At 45.1% G+C, this 22,143-nt stretch overlaps 1 protein-coding gene across 3 annotated transcripts in view; it reads right to left on the reverse strand.

Annotated features, from left to right (window-relative positions):
- Positions 1-22,143, reverse strand: part of LOC139563516 (A-kinase anchor protein 6-like) — a 258,152-nt gene that overhangs the window by 210,109 nt on the left and 25,900 nt on the right. For all 3 annotated transcript variants that reach the window (XR_011672571.1, XM_071382233.1, XM_071382234.1), the window contains exon 2: positions 15,328-15,706. Coding sequence is in view for 2 of the 3 variants with exons in the window: in XM_071382233.1 (XP_071238334.1) it covers positions 15,328-15,657 (330 nt within the window). In the remaining variant the exon portion in view is untranslated. The remainder of the gene's footprint in view (positions 1-15,327; positions 15,707-22,143) is intronic.

A 22,143-nucleotide genomic window follows, 5' to 3' on the forward strand; every position in this document is an offset into this window, starting at 1 on the left:
TCCTTCACATACTGTCCAAATCCAACAGTTCTGGCCAGCCTTACCAGTCACAAAGTTCATTCAAAGCAAACCAGTACAGTCTAGCTGTGTTCAGTTGCTCCGACAGTATCAACCAGTACAGTCTAGCTGTGTTCAGTTGCTCCGACAGTATCAACCAGTACAGTCTAGCTGTGTTCAGTTGCTCCGACAGTATCAACCAGTACAGTCTAGCTGTGTTCAGTTGCTCCGACAGTATCAACCAGTACAGTCTAACTGTGTTCAGTTGCTCCGACAGTATCAACCAGTACAGTCTAGCTGTGTTCAGTTGCTCCGACAGTATCAACCAGTACAGTCTAGCTGTGTTCAGTTGCTAGACTGTACTGGTCTAGCAACTGTTAAAGTCATTTAAAACAGTACAATTTCATTGGACGTAGTGATCACAATATAGTAGCCATATCTAGGAAAACCAAAGTTCCAAAGGCTGGGCCTAATATAGTGTATAAAACCTACTGATATTGCCAACTACTTTAAAGATGTTTTCATTGGCAAGATGAGCAAACTCAGGTATGACATGCCAGCAAAAAAAAGCTGACACTACACATCCAAGTATATCAGACCAAATTATGCAAAAGATCCATTGTAATTTTGAATTCCGTAAAGTGAGCGTGGAAGAGTTGAAAAAAGGATTGTTGTCTATCAACAATAATAAGCCACCGGTGTCTGACAACTTGGATGGAAAATTACTGAGGATAATAGTGGACGATTTTGCCACTCCTATTTGCCATATCATCATTTTAAGCCTACTAGAAAGAATAGTAACACCCCCTTTACTGGCTTAAATAGCCGAGCAATCAGCCTGTTACCAACCCTTAGTAAACTTTTGAAAAAAATGGTGTTTGACCAGAAACAATGATGTAAACAAATTGACAACAGACTTTCAGCATGCTTATAGGGAAGGACATTAAAACAAGCACAGCACTTTCACAAAAGAATGATGATTGGCTGAGAGAAAATTATAAAAAGATTGTGGGGGCTGTTTTATTAGACTTCAGTGTGGCTTTTGACAATGTTGATCATAGTCTGCTGCTGGACAAATGTATGTGTTATGGCTTTACACCCTCTGCTTTAATGTGGTTAAAGAGTTACGAGTTTAATAGAACACAGAGGGTGTTCTTTATTGGAAGCCTCTCCAACATTTCATTTTATTTAACTAGCAAATTCTTATTTACAATGACAGTCTACCCCGGCCAAACCCTAAACCGGATGACACTGGACCAATTGTGCCTCCGCATCACAGCTGGTTGTGATATAGCCTTTAATCGAACCAGGGTCTGTAGTGACACATCTTCCACTTAGATGCAGTGCTTTAGAACCGCTGCACCACTCGGGAGCCATGTAGAATTAGGAATTCCCCAGGGCAGCTATCTAGGGCCCTTACATTTGAAAATCTTTACTAACGACATGCCACTGGCTTTGAGGAAAGCCAGTGTAGCTATGTATGCGGATGACTCAACACTAGACACGTCAACTACTACAGCGACTGCAATACCTGAAACACATAACAAAGAGTTGCAGTTAGTTTCAGATTGGGTGGCAAGGAATAACTTGGTCCTAAATATTTAAAAAACTAAAACCATTGTATTTGGGACAAATCATTCACTAAACCCTAAACCTCACATAAATCTTGTTAATTAATCATGTGGAAATTGAGAAACTTAATGTGACTAAACTGCTTGGAGTCACCCTGGATTGTAAACTGTCATGGTCAAAACATATTGATACAACAGTAGCTAAGATGGGGAGAAGTCTGTCCATAATAAAGTGCATCTCTGCCTTCTATACAGCACTATCAACAAGGCAGGTCCTACAGGCCCTCGTTTTGTCGCACCTAGACTACTGTTCAGTTGTGTGGTCAGGTGCAATTGGCTCAGAACAGGGCAGCACAGCTGGCCCTTGGATGTACACAGAGAGCTAACATTCGTAATATGCATGTCAATCTCTCCTGGCTCAAAGTGGAGGAAAGATTGACTTCATCACTACTTGTTTTGTGAGAGATTCTGACGTGTTGAAAGCACCGAGCTGTCTGTTTAAACTACTGGCACACAGCTCAGACACCCATGCATACCCCACAAGAGGTCTCTTCACAGTCCAGAACAGACTATGGGAGACGCACAATATTAAATAGAGCCATGACTACATGGAACTCCATTTCACATCAAGTCTCATGCAAGCAGTAAAATTAGGTTTCAAAAAACATAAACCTTATGGAACAGCAGGGACTGTGAAGCAACACAAACACAGGCACAGATGCATGCTAACACACATGATAACATACACACTATATATACAGTGGGGAGAATAAGTATTTGATACACTGCCGATTTTGCAGGTTTTCCTACTTACAAAGCATGTAGAGGTCTGTAATTTTTAATCATAGGTACACTTACATTTACATTTACATTTAAGTCATTTAGCTGACGCTCTTATCCAGAGCGACTTACAAATTGGTGCATTCACCTAATGACATCCAGTGGAACAGCCACTTTACAATAGTGCATCTAAATCTTTTAAGGGGGGGGGGGGGGTTGAGAGAGAGAGAGATTCCGTCTCTCTCAACTGTGAGAGACGGAATCTAAAACAAAAATCCAGAAAATCACATTGTATGATTTTTAAGTAATTAATTAGCATTTTATTGCATGACATAAGTATTTGATCACCTACCAACCAGTAAGAATTCCGGCTCTCACAGACCTGTTAGTTTTTCTTTAAGAAGCCCTCCTGTTCTCCACTCATTACCTATATTAACTGCACCTATTTGAACTCGTTACCTGTATAAAAGACACTTGTCCACACACTCAATCAAACAGACTCCAACCTCTCCACAATGGCCAAGACCAGAGAGCTGTGTAAGGACATCAGGGATACAATTGTAGACCTGCACAAGGCTGAGATGGGCTACAGGACAATAGGCAAGCAGCTTGGTGAGAAGGCAACAACTGTTGGCGCAATTATTAGAAAATGGAAGAAGTTCAAGATGACGGTCAATCAACCTCGGTCTGGGGCTCCATGCAAGATCTCACCTTGTGGGGCATCAATGATCATGAGGAAGGTGAGGGATCAGCCCAGAACTACACGGCAGGACCTGGTCAATGACCTGAAGAGAGCTGGGACCACAGTCTCAAAGAAAACCATTAGTAACACACTACGCCGTCATGGATTAAAATCCTGCAGCGCACGCAAGGTCCCCCTTCTCAAGCCAGCGCATGTCCAGGCCCGTCTGAAGTTTGCCAATGACCATCTGGATGATCCAGAGGAGGAATGGGAGAAGGTCATGTAGTCTGATGAGACAAATATAGAGCTTTTTGGTCTAAACTCCACTCGCCGTGTTTGGAGGAAGAAGAAGGATGAGTACAACCCCAAGAACACCATCCCAACCGTGAAGCATGGAGGTGGAAACATCATTCTTTGCGGATGCTTTTCTGCAAAGGGGACAGGACGACTGCACCGTATTAAGGGGAGGATGGATGGGGCCATGTATTGCGAGATCTTGGCCAACAACCTCCTTCCCTCAGTAAGAGCATTGAAGATGGGTCGTGGCTGGGTCTTCCAGCATGACAACGACCCGAAACACACAGCCAGGGCAACTAAGGAGTGGCTCCGTAAGAAGCATCTCAAGGTCCTGGAGTGGCCTAGCCAGTCTCCAGACCTGAACCCAATAGAAAATCTTTGGAGGGAGCTGAAAGTCCGTATTACCCAGCGACAGCCCCGAAACCTGAAGGATCTGGAGAAGGTCTGTATGGAGGAGTGGGCCAAAATCCCTGCTGCAGTGTGTGCAAACCTGGTCAAGAACTACAGGAAACGTATGATCTCTGTAATTGCAAACAAAGGTTTCTGTACCAAATATTAAGTTCTGCTTTTCTGATGTATCAAATACTTATGTCATGCAATAAAATGCTAATTAATTACTTAAAAATCATACAATGTGATTTTCTGGATTTTTGTTTTAGATTCCGTCTCTCACAGTTGAAGGTTACCTATGATAAAAATTACAGACCTCTACATGCTTTGTAAGTAGGAAAACCTGCAAAATCGGCAGTGTATCAAATACTTATTCTCCCCACTGTACATGTACACATGGATTTTGTGCTATAGATATGTGGTAGTAGAGTAGGGGCCTGAGTGCACACAATAATGTGTTGTGAAATCTGTTGTGAATGTATTGTAATGTTTTAAAAATTGTCTAACTGCCTTAATTTTGCTGGACCCCAGGAAGAGAAGCTGCTGCCTTGGCAAATACACACACACACTCAACATTCTACATGCAGCTTCTAGATGCAGCAGCCAGGCCTTAGCAAGTGTCTCTTACTGAGACCGGCTGATATACAGTAACAACTATATAAACAGCAAAGGGCAGTCGAAACATTGACTTCCTTTCAGTCACATATTGTCTACATCTGCAAGAACATCTCACTAGGATTCTCTCCAAACACTCAATGTATCACCATAGTAACAACTTCCTCTATTTCTAACACTATCAACATAGTGACACTGAATTCATGTCTTCGTTATATAGAGCACGATAACAGATTTCTGAAGCAGTCCACTCAATCTAGTTATGGAAAGGGTCAAATTGTGTTAACCCCTCTCCTTATATCAAATCAAATGTTATTTGTCACATGCGCTGAATACAACAGGTAACACCTTACCGTGAAATGCTGACTTACAAGCCCTAACCAACAATGCAGTTTTAAGAAAATATTGACTAAATACACGAAAGTAAAAAATAAAAGAGCAACAATAAAATAGCAATAACGAGGCAACATACAGGGGGTACCAGTACCGAGTCAATGTCCAGGGGTACAGGTTAGTCAAGGTAATTGAGGTAATATGTACAGTAACAGTCCAAAGTTTGGACACACCTAATTACAGGGTTTTTCTTTATTTCTACTATTTTCTACATTGTAGAATAATAGTGAGATATCAAAACTATGAAATAACTTATATGTAATCATGTAGTAACCAAAAAAGTGTTAGACAAATCAAAGTATATTTTAGATTTTAGATTCTTCAAAGTAGCCACCCTTTGCCTTGATGACAGCTTTGCTAACTCTTGGCATTCTCTCAACCAGCCTCATGAGGAATGCTTTTCCAACAGCCTTGAAGGAGTTCCCACATATGCTGAGCACTTGCTGGATGCTTTTCCTTCACTCTGCGGTTGAGGTCAGGTGATTGTGGAGGCCAGGTCATCTGATGCAGCACTCCAACACTCCCCTTGGTCAAATAGCCCTTACACAGCCTGGAGGTGTGTTGGGTCATGTGTTGAGTCATTGTCCTGTTGAAAAACAAATGATGGACCCACTAAGCGCAAACGAGATGGGATGGCGTATCGCTGCAGAATGCTGTGGTAGCCATGCTGGTTAAGTGTGCCTTGAATCCTAAATAAATCCCAGACAGTGTCACCAGCAAAGCACCCCCACATCATCACACCTCCTCCTCCTCCATGCTTCACGGTGGGAACCACACATGCAGAGATCATTCGTTCACCTACACTGCGTCTCACAAAGGCACGGCAGTTGGAACCAAAAATCTCATATTTGGACTCATCAGACCAAAGGGCAGATTTCCACCGGTCCATTGCTTGTGTTTCTTGTTCCAAGCAAGTCACCTCTTATTATTGGTGTCCTGTAGAATGTAGAAAATAGTAAAGAAATAAAGAAAAACCCTTAAACGTTTGACTGGTACTGTACATGTAGGTAGGGGTAAAGTGACTATGCATAGATGATAAACAGCGAGTAGCAGCAGCGTAAAACAACATAGGTTAGCCATTTGATTAGCTGTTCAGCAGTCTTATGGCTTGGGGGTAGAAGCTGTTAAGAAGCCTTTTGAACCTAGACTTGGAGCTCCGGTACCGATTGCGGTGCGATAGCAGAGAGAACAGTCTATGACTAGGGTGGCTGGAGTCTTTGGCACTTTTTAGGGCCTTCCTCTGACACTGCCTGGTATAGAGGTCCTGGATGGCAGGAAGCTTGGCCCCGGTGATGTACTGGGCCGTACGCACTACCCTCTGTAGTGCCTGGTGGTCGGAGGCCGAGCAGTTGCCATACAAGGCGGTGAGGCAACCAGTCAGAATGCTCTCCATGGTGCAGCTGTATAACTTTTTGAGGATCTGAGGACCCATGCCAAATCTTTTCAGTCTCCTGTGGGGGAATAGGTGTTGTCGTTCCCTCTTCATGACTGTCTTGGTGTGTTTGTACCATGATAGTTTGTTGTTAATGTGGACACCAAGGAACTTGAAGCTCTCAACCTGCTCCACTACAGCCCCGTTGATGAGAATGGGGACGTGCTCAGCCCTCCTTGTCCTGTAGTCCACAATCATCTACTTTGTCTTGATCACGTTGAGGGAGAGGCTGTTGTCCTGGCACCACATTTCCAAGTCTCTGACCTCCTCCCTATAGGCTCTCTCATTGTTGTTGGTGATCAGGCCTACCACAGTTGTGTTGTTGGCAAACTTAATGATGGTGTTGGAGTCATGCCTGGCCACGCAGTCATGGGTGAAAAAGGATTCAGCAGGGGACTAAGCACGCACCCCTGAGGGGCCCCAGTGTTGAGGATCAGCATGGCAGATGTGTTGTTGCCTACCCTTACCACCTGGGGATGGCCCATCAGGAAGTCCAGGATCCAGTTTGCGAGGGAGGTGTTTAGTCCCTGGGTCATTAGCTTAGTGATGAGCTTTGAGGGCACTATGGTGTTGAATGCTGAGATGTAGTCAATGAACAGCATTCTCACATAGGTGTTCCTTTTGTCCAAGTGGGAAAGGGCAATTGATGTGAGCCATGACCAGGCTTTCAAAGCACTTCATAGCTACAGATGTGAGTGCTATGGGTCAGTAGTCATTTAGACAGATTACCTTGGTGTTATTGGGCACAGGGACTATGGTGGTCTGCTTAAAACATGTAGGTATTACAGACTTGGTCAGGGACAGGTTGAAAATGTCAGTGAAGACACATCAAATCAAATTGTATTGGTCACATACACATGGTTAGCAGATGTTATTGCGAGTGTAGCGAAATGCTTGTGCTTCTAATTCACTTGTCAGTTGGTCAGCACATGCTCGGAGTACACATTCTGGTAATCCGTCTGGCCCTGCGGCCTTGGGAACGTTGACCTGTTTAAAGGTCTTTCTCATATCGGCTATGGCGAGCGTGATCACACAGTTGTCCGGAACAGCTGGTGCTCTGATGCATGCTTCAATGTTGCTTGTTGCTTGCCATTATCTAAACTGCCTCCTTCTCCTTAAACATGTATCATAACTGCAGTTCTGTATTTCCTAAGCTTCGTCTTTGTGACAGTGTTAGGGTTGGTTCCAGCAGGGTCTATGTTCCAAGGTTATAATTGAAAAAATCTGGCATAATACAATGGCAAGGTCAGGGTCCAAGAAACCCATGAAACCCATGCAATAGTATGATGCTCATTGCCATTGTTGCAAATTGGGGAATAACCATGAGGCATTGCAAGCTGTGAACAAGCGTTGCGATACTGTTGTATGTAGGTCTAGATTATTTATGGATGATCATTTAGACATTTCAAAACATTCTTTTAACAACTCCAAACCAATTGCATGTGGCGCAGGAACCACTGACGCGCTGCATTTTTCTATTAATGAAGACACCTGCTGGTAACTCTTAACTGTTAAGACAGCTCATGAGGTGTCCTAAATTAGGGGTTCCTAAACGTTCACTCAGGCCCCCCTTCCAGCATTGGGGAACATCCAAAGCGTTTCCGCACCACATCAATTCCTATGGGCACTGTTCATAAAAAACTGTTCACACCCCACTTGTTGTTGGAGAGAAAGCTTATTTCCTGGAATTCTATACATTTTGTCATGGGGTGTAAAGAATATTTTGCAGTTTTAAAGCAAATGTTCTTGCAATGCTATACATTTTGCCATGTCTACTGTGTATTCATGTGCTATCTGAGTGACTTAAAAATGACAACAATATCTATGGGCTTAAAAAATAAAAAACATTAGTTGACATGGGCTAGTTGATCTGGACAGTTCTTAGAAGTTATAAACAGCTCTTGAAGGTATTCAATGACTAACATGACAAGAGGAACTGATAATGCAGTACCTAATTTCGAAATTGCACCTTGTTATACTACTACAACTTTCAGGAGTAAGTTTAAAGCCAGATTGAGTTCCTTTAAAAAACGTATAAACAATTTGGGAACCATTGTCCTAAATATCTGTCAACTTGGTGTGACTCTTATGATTAAAGAGGCTCCATGCAAAGCATTTATTTTGACCCATAAGAGTAGAAGTAAAATGGCTCTATTCTCAGCACAACCAATTTTCTACTCTGAGACGCTTTGTGGATACGGGCCATGACTACGACAAGAGGGCCCCAGGCCTCCTAGAAATAGACTAGACAAGGGCAGGATGGGATGGAGATGGGGATGGATGCTAGAACATAGCCCTTTCGTCAGACCTTTTAACAGACTATTGGTCACAATGCTAATGCTAAAAACAAACTACTTTAAGACCATAGGCTGAATAAGAACTACATGCACTGAGAATACTTGTGGCATCATGATGTGTCATTATCGAGAGAGATCCCACAAACATTTCAGCATCAACAGCCTGTAACAATCAATGTATTGATATACAGGATTCCATTTCAAAGGAAACATTTGTAAAGTCTCAAATTAAATTCAATCAAAAGCAATTGCCTGTCTGTCTTTAAAAAGGGCCACCTACTGAAATGAAAAGGTCCCGTGTGGCTCAGTTGATAGAGCATGGTGCTTGCAATGCTAGGGTTGTGGGTTTGATTGCCACGGGGGACCAGTACAAAAAAAGAAGTATGAAACTGTATGAAGTCACTACTGTGAGAGTTCATACACACACTACTGGATAAGAGTGTCTCCTAAATGACTCAAATGTAAATGATTCAGTGAGTATTGTAACATGTCCACCAAATCCCACTAGATGGCAGACTTCACCAGTGAATCCAAACATGCACACTCATTCTGAAAGTACCAAGAATTCACTCTGGCAACAGAATGACATGTTGTGTTATTTGATACTATTGATTACAGGGGTCATTACAGCTGGTCAAGTTGTGGGTTCAACTAGATTGAGGGAGACAAAGGCAGGGAGGAGGAAAAAAGACGTACTGAGAGAAATAACAGGATTGGTAAATCAACAAATATGTCATACCCTATATCAGCTGAGAGAAGGAGCATAGAAAGAGACAGATTATGATATAGGAAAATGTGATTTGGGTCACATTGTTTGAAGGTCAGATAACAACAACACATTAGACTCGATCTAAACTTCAGCATGTCTATTTAATATACAACTTCATGAATGCATACTAGCTGCACTGCTACAGGTGATCACAAAGAATAGCCTATATGCTGTATCAACACAGTAACACTTTCATCTCTGTTGTAAGACACCTTTTAGAGCAGGACCAGGACCCCCAACAGAACATGTTGTTGTTGTAGCCACGGACAAATTCACCTGATTCAACTCACTGAGGGCTTGATGATTTGTTGACAAGTTGAATCAGGTGTGCTTGTTCCCGGCTACAACAAAAATGTGTAGTTGGGGGTACTGGAGGACCGGAGTTGGGAAACAGTTTTAGAGCAGAGAGACCATTATACTCTGGTTTGGGGGGGTGTATCTGACCGGGAACACATCTTTATCAATGACACTGAGCCAGAGGATCCTTGGCCAGGCAATACGTCAACCTGTCTGACTCACTGTCTCATTGGAAGCAAACCACAGCAACAAAGAAGTCAGTCACTTTACCTGTATTCACAAATTGTCTCAGAGAGTGCTGATCTAGGGTCAGGTCCTCCTTGTCTTATTCATTACGGCATGAAAAGTTAAACTGATCCTACATCAGCACTTCTACTCTGAGCGCTTTGTGAATACGGAACCAGATACTGAATCAGGTCACATGCTCAGCATTCCCCAGACAGACAGACAATGCGCAGCTTCAGCTGGAGAAAGGAGAGTTCTATCTAAGCAGGCATGGGTGCATCTGAAATGTCACCTTATTCCCAATATAGTGCACTACTTTCATTCCCTAGTCAAATGTAGTGTACTACATAGAGAATAGGGTGCCGTCTCAGACCCAGGCAGGGAGAGGTAGATAGACTATCCATCCAGTTTCAACTGTTCTGCCTACGGCTATGAAACCCTGGGCTGTGCTACCTTGTCCCGGACCTGCTGTTTTGGACTCTCTCTCTACTGCACCTGCTGTCTCTAACTCTGAATGATTGGCTATGAAAAGCCAACTGGCATTTACTCCTGAGGTGCTGACCTGTTGCACCTTCTACAACCACAGATTATTATTATCTGACCCTGCTGGTCATCTATGAATGTTTGAACATCTCTTGGCCATGTACTGTTATAATCTCATCCCAGCACAGCCAGAAGAGGACTGGCCACCCCTCAGAGCCTGGTTCCTCTCTAGGTTTCTTCCTAGGTTCCTGCCTTTCTAGGGAGTTTTTCCTAGCCACCATGCTTCTACATCTGCATTGCTTGCTGTTTTATATATTTTGTATATATAGTGTATTTGGGATGAGTATGGTATGACAACAATAGTAAGTGGCTAAAAAGTGGCTAAAAACACATGCAGTTCTGAACCAGACTTAATATACAGTATATCAGTCACCATGTTGAGAAGTAAACTAGTAAATAGTTTCTCTACTTGTTACCAAGCCGGTAGCGTAATGGAAACAACTCAACACAGTCGATGTTTGACATTTTGCACTCTATGAAAACAGATGTTCACATCAACACTTCTCCAGAGCAGGGGTTGCCAAACTTTGCCACTTAGGCACCCCTTCCAGCATTGCTATCTGCAGCGTTCTAGAAAATGTTGCAATTCTTCAGCCATTCCTGGACCTGTGACCAAAAACGAGCTACATATGGACAGTACCAAAATAAATGATCTAATGATTCTGCCTCCTCACAGCAAAATCTTCAGAGCTGGGAAGATTGTATCCCCCATATATATAACATTTCTTGGTTGCAAGAATTTTGTATAATAATTTCAATTGAAAAATTAGAAGTTTTGAATCCAGCGTTGTTTTGCATGTCAATTCATAAACCATGTGCCATGGAATGGGTCCATCAAAAATCTCCTCCCAACTATTTTGCAATTTATATGGCACAGCTGTAGATTTTTTGGTCCTTAAATGAAATTGGTCTGTTTTTATTTATCACCATTTTCTTTAACCATTTATGTTCTTTAATGCAGGGCCGACAGACAAGGTCCTTACTTTTTCCCCCTTCTACTTGCCTCTTACATTCTTGTGGTAATGCTGCAATTAGAGAGCAGACATGTTCATATGTCTGTGTTAGCTGCATGTGTGACATAACTCCACCAGTCCTATTTATGATATAATTTACAAAAATTATACATTTTTTAAGCATTTTATCAAAAAATATGTTTTTTTTAATTAATCAATTAGTATATTTGATTTTAACCACAATATTTAAGTATTATTTGTTCTGTCTTTTCAGGTGGATTAAACTGAAATTAAAACCAACTTTCTAAGGCTTGTTTAAAAAATAATGATATTTTGGAGATTATTTTATTTTCAAACAACCGAAAGTGAGCAGTTGTAATCTGAATAAAGGGAAAAAGGCCATTCTTGAACATGGGGTGAGACATTCCTACCAATTTACTAGAGAACCATTTCAGATTTAAGTATAACTTTGTATGACTGATGCCTTTAGTGAGAGGTCTAATGCTTTAATATTTAATAATTTATGCCCTCCGAATTCATATTCATTATATAAAAATAGGCCCTTTAAATTGTGTCTGGCTTGCCATTCCAAATAAAATTGAATATTTTTTTGTTCATATAATTGGCAGCAGGTAGCCTAGTGGTAAGAGTGTTGGACTAGTAACCGAAAGGTTGCAAGATTGAATCCTCAAGCTGACAAGGTGAAAATCTGTCGTTCTGCCCCTGAACAAGGCAGTGTTCCTAGGCTGTCATTGAAAATAAGAATTTGTTCTTAACTGACACGCCTAGTTAAATAAAGGTTAAAAAAAACAAAAAAACAAGCAGGTCATTAGGTGTAGGCAAAACCATAAGCAAATAGGTAAACTGTGATATGAACTGTGAACCTTGTTTTACTCCTCTTGACAGTTTAAAACTTTCTGAGATGTAGCCATTATTTACTTAATATGATATTTGAGTGACTCGAACATTACAAAATCCATGGGCTAAAAAACCTAGCTAAAAAATGTTAGATGAAAGCCGGACTGAGTTCCTTCAACAACAAAAAAAAGAATAACCGCCCTGCCGGCCCGCCCCACAGTTTGGGAACCACTGCAGTAGAGTTTTGCTGTTACAGTACTGGGATTCTTATTGCAAATTGACCCCAAAGCATCTCAGAGCAGGAGTGCTGATCTAGGATCAGGTCTATCATCTTATTCATTATGATTTAAAAGGCAAAACTGATTGCAGCACTCCTACTCTACTCCTACTTTGTGACTAGGACCCAGATCCCAATGCTGTGGAAACACATTCTGCCATTCCCAATGCCTTGAGGGTGGCTGCAGCTGAACTAATTATGTTCCTCCATTTCCTGTTTTAATTAGAGGGCTACTGAGGGCTGTTCCAACATTGTCCTCTAACAGAATCCAATAAGACCATCAGCTGATTGATCAGCCAGTCTATAGAGATAAGAGTTTCTCCAGATAGATACCCCATCAGCTTGATCTGTAGACATTTGTACACACACACACACGCACGTATCTGCCAGTCTAAAGGGAGAACCTCCCTAGGTACCCCCAGAGCTTGAGCCCATCAGCCTTCAGTACTAAGCCCAGTAGTCTACATTGACATTTTAGTATGTACCTTCATTCAACTAAGGTAGGTACTGTAAAACAACCACAATTCAACATAATTGCAAGTAAAACCTTCTTCAAAATAGCCGCTATCTGCCAACTCATATCCTGGACTGGCTGGTCTCTGCACTGCTGCACTAGGGTTGGGAGGGAGAATGGATTCTCTCTAAACATTGATGAGAGGCAATGTCCCAAATATCACCCTATTCGCTATATGGTGCACTGCTTTTGACCAGAGCCCTATCAGCCCTGGTCAAAAGATCTGCACAATATAGGGAATAGGTTGCCATTTGGGATAAACCCTGAGTATTGAGTCTGACTGCAGACCTCGCTAAGTCACAACAACAGACCAGTCCAGCTCCAAGGCTACTGAGAAGGTACAGCTCCCCTCATTATATCTAATCACCTCTTCCTCCTACAGGGTCATTATACTGGGATGTGATGTTGGACAATTCTGCATCTGATGGTGTTCTTTGCTATGCTGGTCCCAGATCAGTTTGTGCTGTCTCTTGTCTGGCAATGACAATGACCTCAGGACCAAAACTACAGCCAAAACAGATATGGGACTAGGGTCAATATTCACAAAGGATCTCAGAGTAGGAGTGCTGATCTAGGATCAGGTACTCCATGTCATTATAATCTTATTGAAACTCGTAGATTAGAGCTGCTATTCAAATCAAAATCATATCAAATTGTATTGTTCACATACACATGGTTAACAGATGTTATTGCGAGTGTAGTGAAATGCTTGTGCTTCTTGTTCCGACAGTGCAGTAATATCTAACAAGTAATCTAACAAATGCACAAAGAATTTACACCCAATGTAAGGGGATGGAATAAGAATATGTACATATAAATATATGGATGAGCGATGACTGAGCGGCTTAGGCTAGACGCAATAGATGGTATAAAATACAGTATATACATATGAGATGAGTAATGCAAGATATGTAAACATTCTTAAAGTGGCATTATTAAAGTGACTAGTGATCCATTTATTAAAGTGGCCAATGATTTCTGCGTTATTGATGGCTGTTTAATACTCTGATGGCCATGAGATAGAAGTTGTTTTTCAGTCTCTCGGTCCCAGCTTGGATGCACCTGTACTGACCTCGCTTCCTGGATGATAGCGGGGTGAACAGGCAGTGGCTCGGGTGGTTGATGTCCTTGATGATCTTTTTGGCCTTCCTATGACATCGAGTGCTGTATTCTGAGACACTTGATTAACACGGGCCCAGGGTAGTTCTTTGCTACTAGGCCCTTTGGAATCATAATATAATCATTATAATAATATGAGATGAGAGGCTATAGAGTGTCTAGTCCAGGGGTGTCAAACATACGGCCCGCGGGCCGGAACCGGCCCCCAAGGAGGTTCGATCAGGCCCGCAGGATAATTTGAAAGTGGAAAAAATGCATAAAAGACATGGAATTAATATTTTTAATTCGCTGCAATTCATGGATTATCCGCTAAGGGGCGCACTCTTTCCATCAGAGTAGAAGACAAGCCGCATCACTGAGACAGACTGAAAACAGCAGACGGTATCAATGCGCCATCTGCTGCTTGTTACGACGTTGTTAATACCTTGGTCTCTACCTCTCCGCTACACCCTCATTAGCCAAAATGTCGTTATCCAAACGGAGAAAAGTAGATAAGGAGTGTAGAATTTTCAAAGAAAAATGGACCACGTCCTATTTATTTACAGAGATGCACGGAAAACCTTCGTGCTTGGTGTGTTTGCAACAAGTTTCGGTATTTCGGTACCTTTAAAATGCTGCCTTAGATACTGTTTGCATTGAAAGAATACAGCTCTGTGAAGATGAATCCTTACTGTGGTGATTTAAAAAATGTGCACTTTAATGTTAGTCAGCAGCTTCAAAACAAAAGTTGTGTGATGGAATTCTACTGTTCATACAACTCCATAAATTTTCAGTATGTATTGTATGTGTATGTATGTTTCATGTATGAAGTTTACAGATTTACAGGACAGGCGAACACTTTCTTCATTACACATTTAAAATCACTCTCCTTAGTTTGTAAGGTGTACGCAGGGATTACATTTAGATTTTATATGCGTATGTGTAAGTGGTTTAAAAATTCCTTTCTTTAAAAGTCTCATTTAATCTTAAAGTGCATTACTATATTTTTCAGTACCAATTAAAGTTTTGTGCCTTTGTACAATCAGTGGGATCAGTTGCAATGCATATTTGTGAATGATAAAAGTAAATTGCACATTTGTCTAAGGAAATATGAGGTGTTTCATGAAATGTTTTGTAAAAGGATAGTTCATTAAATTTCAATATTTTCCTAATGTTCTTGTGCTTCTTTACACCAAAACAAAGGAAAGACATGATATTTTGGTTATTTATAGCAGAGTATGGTATAATTTTAATGGTCCGGCCCACTTGACATCTCCCTAGGCCGTATGTGGCCCACGATGCAAAATGAGTTTGACACCCCTGGTCTAGTCCCTCTTACCTTGAGCTGCACTAGGTGAACATCCATGTGTTTGTTGACCGAGTCCTGGTGGACAGAGTGGGAGAGATCCCGGACCCTGTCAGTGGTGGCCCTCAGCCACGTCTCAATCTCAGGCAGGTGCAGCACCACCTTCCAGTCCGCCCCTGTGTGCAGGGGAGGGGGTTTCTGGTTCTGATACCTCCGGGCCGGGTCCCTCTCCTGGGCCAGCCCTTCTCTACAGAGACCACTCTGGCTGAGGCTGGGGCCTGCCTCCTCCTCAAAGCTGGGCGTGACGGAGGTGATCATGGGTGAGGCAGCCTCTCTGGCCATGGGAGACACCGCAACGTTCATGGTGAATAACAGCTAGATCCTATAGTTGATAGGGCCGTTCTCAAATCAGCTGCAGAGAGACAGAGAGGGAAAGAGGGATGAAGGGAAGGAGGACAAGGAAGGAAGACGGAAGAAAGGACAGAAACATTAATTAATAACTGTACAGCTGCCAGATAATGTTTTATTTATACAGAGGGAAGCCAACTGGGTATTTTCGGTTGCAAATCCATAGAGTCCCATTCATGCTCGTCTGGGGAATAAATCAGTAGTTGTTCTACAGAGACGACTAATATTAGTAGAGCAACAGTAGCTTGAGGAAAGTATTCACCCCCCTTGGCATTTTTCCTATTTTGTTGCTTTACAACCTGGAATTAAAATAGATTTTGGGGGGTTTGTATCATTTAATTTACACAACATGCCTACCACTTTGTAGATGCAAAATATTTTTTCTTGTGACACAAACAAGAAATAAGTTTAAATTTGAGCGTGCATAACTATTAAACCCCCCAAAGTCAATACTTTGTAGAGTATTTACAATTACAATTGTACTAGCTGCCACTGATCCTTTTTTCCCCCTTGTCTGTTTATTAGTTGCACCTGTGTTTAGTTAGGTTAATTGGTTGGGCTTTATTTACCAGCCGGCCCGCCTGCTGGTTGTGCGGGATTATTTTTCAGTGTACGGTTGTACATGACTGTAAGTCACGGTTGTCCGTGTGTGTGTGTGCTTTGCTGAACTGTTTAGTTCCCCCTGTTTGGGGCATTTGTTTGAGTTGGCGTCATTTTCACCGGTGCGGTGATTTAAAGTATCGCTACCCTGAACTCTCTGCTTGCTGCGCCTGACTTCTTCCTCCACTACACCCCGGACGTTACAGAATTCCGCACCTCAATAGAATGGAGTCAGCAGGAGCAGCTGCCAACCCCCTCCCATCGATGGAGGAACGTGTCCTCCACCACACCACCGTTCTCCATCAGATCGGATTCGCGATGGACCAGGTGATGGAGAGAATGGACCGATGGGAGAGGAGTGGTCTCCTCTCTCCACCTTCGGTTTCCCCAGCTCTGGACCCCTCTTCTCCTCTCTCCCCATCCTCCGGCTCCAGCGCTCTCCGTCTTGCGCTCCCGAGGGACTATGATGGAGCGGCGACGGGGTGTCAGGGGTTCTTGCTCCAACTGGAACTGTACCTGGCGACCGTGAGGCCCACTCCCTCGGGAGCGGAGAGGGTGAGTGTCCTCATCTCCTGCCTGACGGGTCGTGCTCTGGAGTGGGCAAACGCGGTCTGGAATGGCCCAGACTCGGCGAAGGAGCACTACCTGGAATTCACCCGCCGCTTTCGTGCCGTGTTTGACCACCTTCCAGAGGGCCGAGCGGCGGGAGAGCAACTGTTCCACCTTAGGCAGGAGAAGAGGAGCGCCCAGGATTACGCTTTGGAGTTCCGGACCTTGGCCGCTGGGTCTGGGTGGAACGACAGGGCCCTGATAGTCCACTACCGGTGTAGTCTCCGGGAGGACGTTCACAGGGAGCTAGCGTGTCGGGACACCGCTCTCTCCCTTGATGAACTTATCGACATGTCTATCCGGCTGAACAATCTGCTGGCTGCCCGCGGGCGTTCGGAGAGGGTCCTGTTCGTTCCATCAACCAGTGCCCCCCGCTCCCATTCCTATGGAGTTGGGGGGGGGCCGTGCCGAGGGGTACCGGAGGAGGAGGCTCCTCCTGCACCAGCTGTGATCGGAGAGGACACACGGCCGATCGGTGCTGGGGGGGCCCGTCTGGGAGTCAAGATGGCAGGCGGAACGCTTCTCGGTCACCCCAGGTGAGTCAGCATCAAACTCACCCAGAACCCCCTGTTGGTCACATGTTTGTCTTGATTTTGTTTCTTGAATTTTTCCCTTCTTCCCAGCATAAGGCGCTAGTCGATTCAGGTGCAGCTGGGAATTTTATGGATCGCGGACACGCCATCAAGGTGGGTGTTCCGCTCGTGCCGATAGATTCTCCCTTCCCCGTGCACTCCCTAGATAGCCGTCCATTAGGGTCAGGGTTGGTCAGGGAGGCCACAGTTCCACTGGACATGGTGACGCAGGGGAATCATAGGGAGCGAATTAGTCTCTTCATTATCGATTCGCCTGCGTTTCCAGTGGTGCTGGGGATTCCCTGGCTGGCTAGTCACAATCCTAAGATTTCGTGGAGACAGGGTGTTCTCCAGGGGTGGTCAGAGGAGTGTTCTGGAAAGTGTCTGGGAGTTTCCATCGGTGCCACGTCGGTGGAGAGTCCAGACCAGGGTTCCACGGTGCGCATTCCCCCCGAATATGCCGATTTGGCAATCGCTTTCAGTAAGAAGAGAGCGACTAAATTACCACCTCATCGACCGGGGGGGGATTGTGCGATAAATCTCCAGGTAAACGCTGCGCTTCCCAAGAGTCACGTGTACCCATTGTCCCAGGAGGAGACGTTGGCTATGGAGACATATGTCACGGAATCTCTGGGACAGGGGTACATTCGGCCCTCCATCTCACCCGTCTCCTCGAGTTTCTTTTTTGTGAAGAAAAAGGAGGGAGGTCTGCGTCCGTGCATTGATTATAGAGGTCTAAATGCCATCACAGTGGGGTTTAGTTACCCACTACCTCTCATCGCTACGGCGGTGGAATCATTTCACGGAGCACAGTTTTTCACGAAACTGGATCTCAGGAGCGCGTATAGTCTGGTGCGTATTCGGGAGGGAGACGAGTGGAAAACCGCATTTAGTACCACATCGGGCCACTATGAGTACCTCGTCATGCCGTATGGGTTAAAGAATGCTCCAGCCGTCTTTCAATCCTTTGTAGACGAGATTCTCAGGGACCTGCACGGGCAGGGCGTGGTCGTTTATATCGATGATATCCTGATCTATTCCGCCACCCGCGCCGCGCAAGTGTCTCTGGTGCGCAAGGTGCTTGGTAGACTGCTGGAACATGCCCTATACGTCAAGGCTGAGAAGTGTGTGTTCTCCAAACGAGCCGTCTCCTTCCTGGGTTATCGCATTTCCACCTCGGGGGTGGTGATGGAGTGTGACCGCATTAAGGCCGTGCGTAATTGGCCGACTCCTACCACGGTGAAGGAGGTGCAGCGGTTTTTAGGGTTTGCCAATTACTACCGGAGGTTTATCCGGGGTTTTGGCCAGGTAGCGGCTCCCATTACCTCACTGTTGAAGGGGGGGGGGGGGGGGGGTGGTGTGTTTGCGGTGGTCGGCAGAGGCGGACAGAGCCTTCAATAGGTTGAAGGCGCTGTTCAGGGATGCACCCGTGTTGGCGCACCCGGAACCCTCTCTAGCATTCATAGTGGAGGTGGACGTGTCCGAGGCTGGGGTGGGTGCCGTGCTATCACAGCGCTCGGGTACGCCACCAAAACTCCGCCCCTGCGCTTTCTTTTCGAGGAAGCTCAGTCCGGCGGAGTGTAACTATGATGTGGGGGACCGGGAGTTGTTAGCGGTGGTCAAGGCCCTGAGGGTGTGGAGACACTGGCTTGAGGGGGCTAGGCACCCCTTTCTCATCTGGACCGACCACCAGAATCTGGAGTATATTCGGGCAGCTAGGAGACTGAATCCACGTCAGGCAAGGTGGGCCATGTTCTTCACCCGATTTAGGTTTACTCTGTCTTATAGACCAGGCTCCCTGAGCGTAAAGGCCGACGCGCTGTCCCGTCTTTATGACACGGAGGATCGGCCCATCGATCCTACTCCCATCCTTCCAGCCTCGAGGCTGATGGCACCAGTGGTATGGGAGGTGGACTCGGACATCGAACGGGCGTTACGGGCAGAACCTGCGCCTCCTCAGTGTCCGGCTGGGCGTAAGTACGTGCCGCTTGGTGTTCGGGACCAACTGATTCAGTGGGCTCACACCCTACCCTCCTCGGGTCATCCTGGGGTGGCGAGGACAGTGCGAGGCCTCCGGGGGAAGTATTGGTGGCCCACCTTGGCTAGGGACGTTAGGGTTTATGTCTCTTCCTGTTCGGTGTGCGCCCAGAGTAAGGCTCCTAGGCACCTTCCTAGAGGGAAGTTACAACCCCTCCCCGTTCCACAACGGCCATGGTCTCACATATCAGTGGATTTCCTGACCGATCTCCCCCCGTCTCAGGGGAACACCACGGTTTTGGTGGTTGTGGATCGGTTTTCTAAGTCCTGCCGTCTCCTCCCGTTGCCCGGTCTCCCTACAGCCCTACAGACTGCGGAGGCGTTATTCACCCACGTCTTCCGGCACTACGGGGTGCCGGAGGACATCGTCTCTGATCGGGGTCCCCAGTTTACGTCCCGGGTATGGAGGGCGTTCATGGAGCGTCTGGGGATCTCGGTCAGCCTGACCTCCGGTTATCACCCCGAGAGTAATGGGCAGGTGGAGAGAGTGAACCAGGAGGTGGGTAGGTTTCTGCGGTCGTATTGCCAGGACCGGCCCAGGGAGTGGTCTAGGTATGTCCCATGGGCGGAGTTGGCCCAAAACTCACTCCGTCACTCCTCGACAAACCTATCTCCGTTCCAGTGTGTGTTGGGCTACCAGCTGGTTCTGGCACCTTGGCATCCGAGTCAGACCGAGGCTCCTGCGGTGGAGGAGTGGGTGCAGCGCTCCAAGGAGACCTGGAGGGCCGTCCAGGAATCCCTCAAACAAGCCAGTGGACTGCAGAAGAGGAGTGCTGACCGCCACCGCAGTGAGGCCCCCGTGTTCATACCGGGGGACAGGGTCTGGCTCTCGACCCGAAACCTACCCCTCCGCTTGCCCTGCCGGAAGCTGGGGCCGCAGTGTGTGGGGCCCTTCAAAGTCCTGAGGAGGATAAACGAGGTGTGTTATCGATTACAACTCCCTTCTTATTATCGTATTAACCCCTCGTTTCATGTGTCTCTCCTCAGGCCGGTGGTAGCTGGTCCCCTGCAGGACGGTGAGGTGCCGGAGGTCCCTCCTCCCCCTCTGGACATCGAGGGGTCCCCGGCGTACACGATACGGGCCAATCTGGACTCGAGACGCCGGGTGAGGGGCCTGCAGTACCTCGTGGACTGGGAGGGGTACGGTCCGGAGGAGAGATGCTGGGTACCGGTGGGGGACATCTTGGATCCCCAATGTTGAGGGATTTCCATCGCCTCCATCCGGATCGCCCTGCACCTCGCCCTCCGGGTCGCCCTCGAGGCCGGTGTCGGCGCGCCCTCCTTGCCTGGTCCATGAGTTATGGTGGGCGGCCCTCTCTTGGCAGGTTTGTTGTCGTGCCATATTCTTTCAATTTTTTTAATAATGGATTTAATGGTGCTTCATGGGATGTTCAAAGTTACGGATATTTTTTATAACCCAACCCTGATCTGTACGTCTCCACAACTTCGTCCCTGACCTGTTTGGAGAGCTCCTTGGTCTTCATGGTGTCGCTTGCTTGGTGGTGCACCTTGCTTAGTGGTATTACAGACTCTGGGGCCTTTCAGAACAGGTGTATGTATATCTACTAAGATCATGTGACACTTATATTGCAGACAGGTGGACTTTATTTAACGAATTGTGACTTCTGAAGGTAATTGGTTGCGCAAGATCTTATTTAGGGGCTTCATAGCAAAGGGGGTGAATACATATGCACGCACCACTTTTTTTTTTTTTTTTTTAACAAGTCTTTATTTTTATTTTTTACTTCACCAATTTGAACTAATTTGTGTATGTCCATTACATGGAATCCAAATAAAAACAATTTGTCATTGGGTTATTGTGTGTAGATTGATGAGGGGGGAAACAACAATTTAATACATTTTTGAATGTGGCTGTAACGTAACAAAATGTGGAAAAAGTCAAGGGGTCTGAATACTTTCCAAAGGCAATGTAAATTAGACCCAACAACTTCCACAAACCACCACCGACATGAACTGCTTAAACCAGACAGCATTCTCTGTCTGCCTGTCTGCACACACTTTATCCCTGCATGTTAATTAATCACTGTCCCCTCTAATTCGCTATGATTATTCTGGCAAAAGCAGGAGTCAATCAGTCAATCAGACATGTAGTGTGGTCCTCCCACTATGACTCATCAGGAAAACATGCAGTTTATTATGCTACAGATGGAATCAATTATGATGAACTTTATAGGGTGGTGAAAGTACAAGGTGATGAGCTCCTTTCCCATAAGTATCGAAGGTCTTATTTTGGTGACATGATAATTGACACCTGGCTGCCATTTGACAAATAACAATAATCTATCTACTTTGTCTGTCTTAATAGTTCCCAGATACAGTGTGAGTAGACAACAGCCTACATGATGAGATTATTATGGACATTATTTGTATTTTTGTCAAAAGGCAGCCAAGCATCAATCATCATGTCATCAGCATAAGACCCTGAATATTTATTGGAAAGGAGAATCAAACTCATCACCACAATGTGAAATTCATCATAATTTATTTAAAATCGGTAGCCTAATAAACTGCATGCTTTCCCGACGAGTTGTAGTGGGAGGACCACACAACATGTCATCGCGTGACTCCAAGTTTACTTTAATATGATGGTTATTATATAAAT

The sequence above is a fragment of the Salvelinus alpinus genome, chromosome 34 (genome assembly GCF_045679555.1).
Source record: "Salvelinus alpinus chromosome 34, SLU_Salpinus.1, whole genome shotgun sequence".
NCBI lineage: Eukaryota > Metazoa > Chordata > Actinopteri > Salmoniformes > Salmonidae > Salvelinus > Salvelinus alpinus.